The following is a 7,785-nucleotide window of genomic DNA, read 5'->3' as shown; positions in this document are numbered from 1 at the left end:
GTTAAGTGTGTGTGTGTGTGAAATTGTAATATTAATTCCTGCCCTGCCTGGGATGAGTGGCATAAGTGACACTCATATTCAAAGAGGGATTACATGTGTACAAATATAAAATTCAATATTGCTTGAAATACTAAGAGAATGATAGGCTTTATCTCCTCATGTTGTAACTTTGTGGCTAGAGTAGTGCAGTTCATGTCTAATTATTAGAGAACTTCATTTATAACATCAGATAATCAGGGAAGTAAGTGGAATAGGTCTAACTAATGGTGATGAGGACATTTCCCAGCTAACAGTAAAGGTTTATGATGATGGTGCGTGATTTCACCTTTACTGTACAAAGAAAAGAATTTGAAAGGCCCTCTGTTGACCAGTTGCAGGAGAACTGACTGGCTGTCCACCAAGAGTGTTGTTTGATTGAGTCAGGCATTTGGCTGACTCTTGGTCATCCAGATCTCATGCTTGTTCCTTAGCAAACAGTCATCTGACCTCCTCTGAAGCTTAAAAAGTCCCTGAAATCCCCACTCAGGAGTTAACAGAAGGAGCAATTCACATCTTGGTAGGTTGTATCATTTGTCTTTCTGGAAACATTTTATCTCAATTTATACATGTTTTTTTCATCCTAAATGTTCATTAATAATAACTTAAGAGCTGCAGTCTGTGTTCAAGTTGATGATTTTAGAAACCTGGAAACCCTGAAGCATACCTCTCTGATGCCATTTAGCAGTTATGGGATGCAAGCTTATAAAATAACAGCCTTTACTGAAGGATCTTGAATAGTACTGTGTGCTTGGTCTTATTTACAATTCTAAGAATTGTGGCAGACGTTAGGAAGCTGCTGCTTTATCAAGTAATAAAGTAGTTTTCATTCCAGCAAGCCTAAATTCCATAGTTTAACACACTGTTTTGAGCCTCTCCCACACCACACTCTGTAGAGGAGTTAATCTTAATGACTCTAAGTTGAGAAAAAATCAGAGGGAAACAGTCGCTAAAAGTGAATGTTTATCCTTTCTGCATGCTTGCAGAGAAGAGTAAACACCAGTAGGAGTTCAAAGGAACAGACATAATCAGTAGAAGGACAAAAAAATTGTAGACACTGTGCAGAAGGGGAGTAGGATAAGCTGTGATAGTGGCACTGAAGAATGTAATGGCTCCTACAGGCAGGCTGAAGGCAGAAACACAATTAAAATTGAGACAAAAAAAAAAATCTCTCCACAAGCTACAGGCTGTAGTTGGAAGGACACAGAAAATACTGGTGTCGGTCTGAAGTGTATAGGACAGCAAGGAAAAAGTGAAGCAGATAAATGAATGTTGCTTTTCTTCCCTTTCTCCCTCCTTCCTTCCAGCATCTGCATTGTGTCTTGTGCTGTGGTGTGTTGTAACTGCAGTCTTTATGGGGTGTTGATTGTGTTCCCACAGGGAGGCACTTAGAACAAGTCCTTGAAGGGCCCTTTTGAAGGATGTGTGCAGTGCATCTTAAAAGAGATGGCACTAGTATGAGGCCCAGAAAATTAGGCAAATGGGTTTTGTGGCTGAGGCATAGCAAATGTCAGACTTGTGCCAGGATTGGTGGCCCAGAGCACCAAAGCCAGAGCACCATGCCAAGCATGGTCAGGCACTGCAGCCTGGTGAGTCTCCAACAGAGGGAGTGCTGCCAATTTTGTCATGCACAGAATGTGTAAGAAAATGGATCTTCTATTCATTACACTGAACTGATGCTACAGCCTTGAAAAGTATTGCAGCAGAAATAACATGTTAATGAACAAGCTTGCTTGGTACTATGTACAACTTTAAAAGTATGTGATAAAATATGTAAGAACAGAGCAAAGCTAGTAACTGCTTCCCAAGTACAGAGACAGGAAAATGCTTTTGACAGTAACTTATTTCTGACTAAGATTTAGCTGCAAGAAATGTTTACAGCTGTCTGTAATTAACAGACTGACAGTTTTAATGAAAAAGGAAATTTGTATTTTTTTTAAATTGTTAATATATATGTACGTTTGGGTAATGCTTTTGACAGGAAATGCTTTTGACAGTAACTTATTTCTGACTAAGATTTAGCTGCAAGAAATGTTTACAGCTGTCTGTAATTAACAAACTGACAGTTTTAATGAAAAAGGAAATTTGTATTTTTTTTAAATTGTTAATATATATGTACGTTTGGGTGTTTCTGAAATACTATTTCCTCCAATGTCACAATATGCAATCCCAAACCCTCTCTGGATAAAAAAATACATTCAGAAAAATAGATTCTCATATCTAAAATCTGAACCAAGAGAGTGCATAGATGTGGTGTGTGTCCACATCCTTTCATTAATGAAGCATTGTAAACGCTTCATGAAAATCTTTGTGGAGCACAGGTAGCAGATTCTGCTTTTTTTGTGCAGGAGTCAAACAGTCTGATTTAAGATAACAGCAAAATTCAGGTTGGAAGGTACCTTGCAGGTCTCCAGTCCATCCCCTCCTGCTCAAGGCAGGGCTGCTGCTGAGTTCATACCAGGTTGCTCAGGATTTTGTCCAGGTTGCTCAGGACTTTGTCCAGCTGGGTCTTGAAAACCTCTGAGGACAGGAACAGCTCAGCCTCTCTGGCAGCCTGCTGTGCTGCCTCCCTGTCCCCATGGGGGAAGGCAGCAGCCATTTGTCATGTCTACCTGCTGTAGCATTTAAAGTATATTCAAACAAATCTTTAGTGCAATGTAGAAGTGTACTTGTTTAAGGATTTTTCTATTTTTGTGCTATTGCTCTGTTGCAGGTTCACTGACTTTCAGATTTGGTAGCTAAAGTACATTTTTAGTAATCAATACAGTATTATCATAATAGCATCAGGATGTCTTTAATCACAGGTACAAAATACTAGGTATAAAAAATGTACCATATTTAAAACAATCAAATAACACCCCATGCTCGTCATTATTTCTCCTTTAGCCCCTAGTGATATGCTTGTGGAGGGGTTTTTTTTTTTTAACCACTCTAAACCACTTATTTTTCTCCCCCCTGTTTTGCAATGGCTGAATGAACTCTGCTACTTTTAAGCTAAGGCCTCCCAAAAGTTTTACTATATGACTGATTGAAAATATCTGTTTATTGTAGCTGAACTTGCATTAGTTTTTGTAAACTACATGCCATTTTAAAAACATGATGGAATGTGCATATTCTTACTCCAGACCCTACATTGAAGCAGATATATAACTTCAACAGAACCATTCATTACAGCAGCTTGACTTTTACAGACTTTTTCCAACTGCAAAGGCTAAGGTGAAGTACTATCAAGGGAAAAAAAAAAAGCTAGCTTAGTATTTTCTTTCCTGTCATAAGGAACAGCCACTCTCACCAAAGTTAAGAGCAATTATTCAGAGAGGATATGGTACACTGTGATATACTCTTGTGGTTGGTTAAACATATGTAATGTTTATTGAAAATGTTCAAATCCAAAATTGAAATTGTTAACAATTTTGTACTGCTGCAATGCACGTGTTGACAGATAAAATCTAAGACAGATAAAATCTTGCTAAGCACTGTTACAACTCTCTTGCAGCATTAATCTGCTGCCTGAGAAACTGAAAGCACAGATGAAAACTGCTTGAGTATTCTTGTGAAGTGAGAAAAAATAAAAGGCAAAAGATAGGTTGCAGTTTGGATTATTAGTGGTGTTACCTCTCAAAGTGATTTTTTTTTTTAATCTTAGCTGAAAAAGTAGCATTGAAAGCTTGCACTTGTTTCTGGCTTCATTGCCATCCCCCATTTTAACCTTTTCTGGGGGAGAAACCAGGAGTTTTCTTATTAGAAGCAAAGTATGAAATCAGCAACTCAAATCTAATCATCACTCAGATATCTCAGTATCCATGTCTCTTATAAAACTTGGCTCTTGCAACTACATCATTGGCGTAGTCATTGTGGGTTGTGCCAATATCCATTCTGTCATAGCTCTGGACGTTTCTAGGTCCTGCATTATAGGCTGAAATCCCACCTGAAATGAGAGTGAAGGAGACACATAAATAGAGGTGATGCCTTGTCAGTAAATAAGCAAACAAAAATCACAAATGTGGTGCTCTAGGTTGGAGCTCTGTTTTCACCATTATTATGGTACCATTTCCAGCTGGTTTTGCCAATGGGGTGTTCCTTTGGTGTTTTAGCTTTGTGAGGAAATAATTTCCTCCTTTACATCCAGACTCCATCATCATTGTCCCCTCGCTGTGTTTTGCTAGTGTAGCATCTTCAGCTGTGTCAGTGTTCCATTTGTGCATATTCCTTCATATCTACCTGCACTAATAACCTCAGCCATATTTGGATGGTACTTGGAATAAGGGGATCCTACTGGTTTCAGCTGGAATCAGTGCTCATGAGTATAACCATGTTTCCTTCAGTGAGGACCATTAATTTTCAAAATGAGTGAGTTCCTTCTTTAGAGTTGCCAGGACAGTAGCTTTTTGTAGGTGGGTATAGGAAGCACAAAACAAATGAAATAGGGAGAGATGGGAAGAAGCCTCCCATGCTCCTTGCAACTGAAAAATTTTGTGGTACTTGCTGAGTTTTCCAAAAGCCTGCTAGAAAGCTAACCACATCTTATTCCTCTATTCCTTTTAGTGAGTTATTTTTGAGGCACAATGTTATTGTGCTTGACATTATGTGTATGAAATGTTTTACAGCTAAAATTTTAAAGGTGACAGAACTCTACCTTTGAGTTGTTGTTCCTTTGTCCATGTTGGGAATTTCTTCTGGATTTCCTTTATCATCTCACATAAAATCCCTGTACCTTGCTCTAGGTGCTCTTCACTGTCCCATGCCCCAACAATTTTATGGTATCGTTTGTCAACCTGAAAGTGAAATGGCAGTATCAGCACACCAGAAACCCAGTATTTATTCAGAGCATTTCAGAGCTTTTCATTGCTCACAGGCTGTTTGTATTAATTTTGATATTTAATCCTGTTATTTACCTCTTTGTAATTGTATGGAGAAGAAGCAAATCTGGCTTAAGGTGTGGGTGAAGCCAGCAGATGCATGAATAACAGGCTACCAGGGCACTGAAGAGGAATGCCTGCCCCCTGTCCTTGTCTATCACAGCCTTAAAACCCCAATACAGCTACTGCTGTAAGGGTGACAGGGTGCAGAAAGCAGGTTTACTGATGTTTAAGCTTTTCCAGGTGCAAGGACTGCTGCTCTCCTCCCCATTTGAATCAAAGGGGGGAAAGTCCTCCTTCCCCCCAAGCATGTCCCCTCAATCTCTGCCCCAGTTCTGCTCTTTTCCTTTCTCCTTTCCCCTTCTTCTCTTCCACCTCTTAACCGTGAGGTAGTAAAGCACAAGTCTGAGGGGGCTAGAGCTGTTAAAAAAGCAGATCCCAATGCATGCAGCAAATGCTTAGGGATTGTACAGATAAATGTATAACTTGACAAATAAGTGAGGTGTAAATGCAAGCATGAAGAATGAAGCAAGATCTCCCACTAGCCAGGCCCCTGGAGTGCGTAAAGGGTAATTAGCCCTGCTGTATGTAACTGCAGCCTACAGGCCTCTGATCTTAGTTTTTTAAAAAACTGCTTTTAGAAACAAGATATCTTCTCATAAATGTGGAATAGGAACAATTAATATCTTTAATTCCCAAGAGAGCACTGGGAAGTAAGTAGTGGTTTCACAGTGCAAAAGCAGTCTGCTTATGTCCCAACACTCCCCAGGGGCCTTCCCTGGTACTGGAAACTCATAGCCAGATCAGTGTCAGCTTTATTCTGGTCAAAGAGTTGACTGAAATGTTTAGGGAGTAGCCTTTCAACGGGGTCCCTTCTGCTTTTCTGACTTTCTGCTTCAAAAGAAGGATGAGGTTTGGGGTTTTTTTGGCCCTACCTGCATTAAACCAAATGCATTTCCATGGTCACCCCAGCCATTCTCCAATACTGCTCCAGCATGTGACTCTCGAGAGATAATACCAGCAATCACAGCTGGATCAACACACTTCTTGTGTCCAGCTTGTATGATCTTGGTTTTGAATTTCTTCATGTTCTCCAAATCTTTTTCTGCAATCTTCTCTGAGGCTGGAACTCCTACAACACAACATGCACTACTTTTGCTTTCATTTTTAAAATCAGGAACATGTTGTTCTAACAGTCACTGCAAGTGAACAGACACTTTGAATTCTTCTGAGTCTATTTAGAGAGCAGCAATGGTAGCAATTTTGCTGAAGGGTACATGCCCTAGAAATCAGCACCCAAATGATATAAAACATATTTTTTCAAATACAGAGGGCAGTTTCCTAGTGTGCAGGCTAAAAGGTGTGCCTCCTTCTTTTAAATTGAAACCTTTTGGTGGATTAGTCCCAGATTTAGTTACTTTTAATTTAGAATTATAGAGGGGAAGTGTTCAGAAACTTAGGTCATGAGGTCTCCAGGGAGAGAGAAAAGCAGGCTCAGTGACAGGAATTGGATGTACTCAGCGGACATTGCATTTTCTCTGTAATAATCTTAAGTATTTTTTAGTATATATTAAAGGCTTGATATATATATCAAAGTATATATCAAACTCTATTCCCAGCTCCAATCCCTACATAAACCTCTGTGCCCAAGCCAGACTGTTGTCAGATGTGGAAAAATCTGCTGGCATGGCAATGGCTGACATCTGTAAAGCAGGATCTGTTACAGACATGAGCTTGTGCTTGGATAGAAGAGGAGATGAATATCTGAATTAGTGCCTACCTGCATAGCTCAGACCTTCTGGTCTTGCAGTTGCCTCCGAAGCTCCAGTTGTGTCAACATTCAGTATATTCCCATAACAGCCTAAGGACAGTATTTACAACCAAACATCAGACCAATACAAGTGTGTGATGCATGCTGTTAAAATGTTTTCAGATCCATCACTAAAGCCCATTACACCATTTTGATTCTAGTGCAGGCATTTGTGCTAGCAGATGTTGTCATGGTATTGCATGTCTTGGAAAGAATTACCTCTCAGTCATGCTGGCATAAAGCCACAGTGTCACTTGTGAAGTGGACTAGTTTGTACACAATTAATCTCCTCAAACTGTAGTTTGCCTAAAACTTACCTGTCTAGTCCAAGCCTGTGACTTGGTCTGCCTGCATAGCCAGAGGGGAAAGATATCTTTCTATTACCCCCCAAAAAAAAAAAAAAAATTTAAAAAATCTGAGAGTCAAAAGAAATCCTATACTACTTGCTAGGTCCACTTTGCTTATCCATAACTAGAATCAACAGGAAAAATCAAAGAGAAAAATCCTTCTATTGCATCCATTACAATTTATCTGATTTATAGTCTGACTGGCAATTTATCTGCATTGAACTATTGCCTAAACACACGGTAAAACACACAAGCAGCAACGGAGAGGAACAATGGTCCCAGCAGTTAATGGAAAGCAGACTTTGGTACAGTTAATGACATGTAAGAATATGAAACAAACACCACAAACCTGACATGTTTGCTGCAGGATGTCTACCCTCCTCACTGCACTTCCTGGAGACAAGCGGGCTTTTTATCTGCTGGAGTTGTGGAGCACCTGACCGGGTGCACTTCCCAGAAGCTGCTGGTATTACGGGAAACAGGGAACGCCTGAGAACTTTGTGCATCCACCTAAAAACAACAGGGTTTCTGATCTACAGCATGAACATAATTACTGTTCTAAGAATGATTGCTAATACTTTGGAACTAGGAGACTCCTTTAGTTGCTGGCAGCAACAATGTGCTGACAATGGGAAAGCAGGAAACTGTGCTTTTGGATGTGATAAAGCTTTTTGCAAGTAAAGACCCAGCAACAGCAATATGAAATGGAGCTGCAACCACTGAGAATTTGCAT

The 7,785-nt window shown here is 39.8% G+C and overlaps 1 protein-coding gene across 1 annotated transcript; it reads right to left on the bottom strand.

Annotated features, from left to right (window-relative positions):
* Positions 1-3,374: 3,374 nt before the first annotated feature.
* LOC139796885 (lysozyme g-like) lies at positions 3,375-7,573 on the bottom strand. Its single transcript, XM_071745396.1, has 5 exons — positions 7,402-7,573; positions 6,676-6,756; positions 5,831-6,027; positions 4,673-4,811; positions 3,375-3,964 (listed from the first exon to the last, which is right to left on the bottom strand). The coding sequence occupies exons 1-5, from the start codon at positions 7,556-7,558 to the stop codon at positions 3,831-3,833; spliced, it is 708 nt and encodes a 235-aa protein (XP_071601497.1). The 5' UTR covers positions 7,559-7,573; the 3' UTR covers positions 3,375-3,830.
* Between the last annotated feature and the right edge of the window lie 212 nt (positions 7,574-7,785).

The sequence above is a fragment of the Heliangelus exortis genome, chromosome 1, assembly GCF_036169615.1.
Source record: "Heliangelus exortis chromosome 1, bHelExo1.hap1, whole genome shotgun sequence".
Classification (NCBI taxonomy): Eukaryota; Metazoa; Chordata; class Aves; order Apodiformes; family Trochilidae; genus Heliangelus; species Heliangelus exortis.
This window is presented reverse-complemented; position numbering and strand designations above follow the sequence as displayed.

Excerpts from the sequence above, each read along its gene's own strand:
- LOC139796885 (XM_071745396.1), bottom strand. The coding sequence starts at position 7,558 with ATGCACAAAGTTCTCAGGCGTTCCCTGTTTCCCGTAATACCAGCAGCT. Across the intron at positions 4,812-5,830 it reads ATGCATTTGGTTTAATGCAG|GTTGACAAACGATACCATAA; the intron begins GTAGGGCCAAAA and ends TTTCACTTTCAG. Across the intron at positions 3,965-4,672 it reads AAAGGAACAACAACTCAAAG|GTGGGATTTCAGCCTATAAT; the intron begins GTAGAGTTCTGT and ends CTCTCATTTCAG.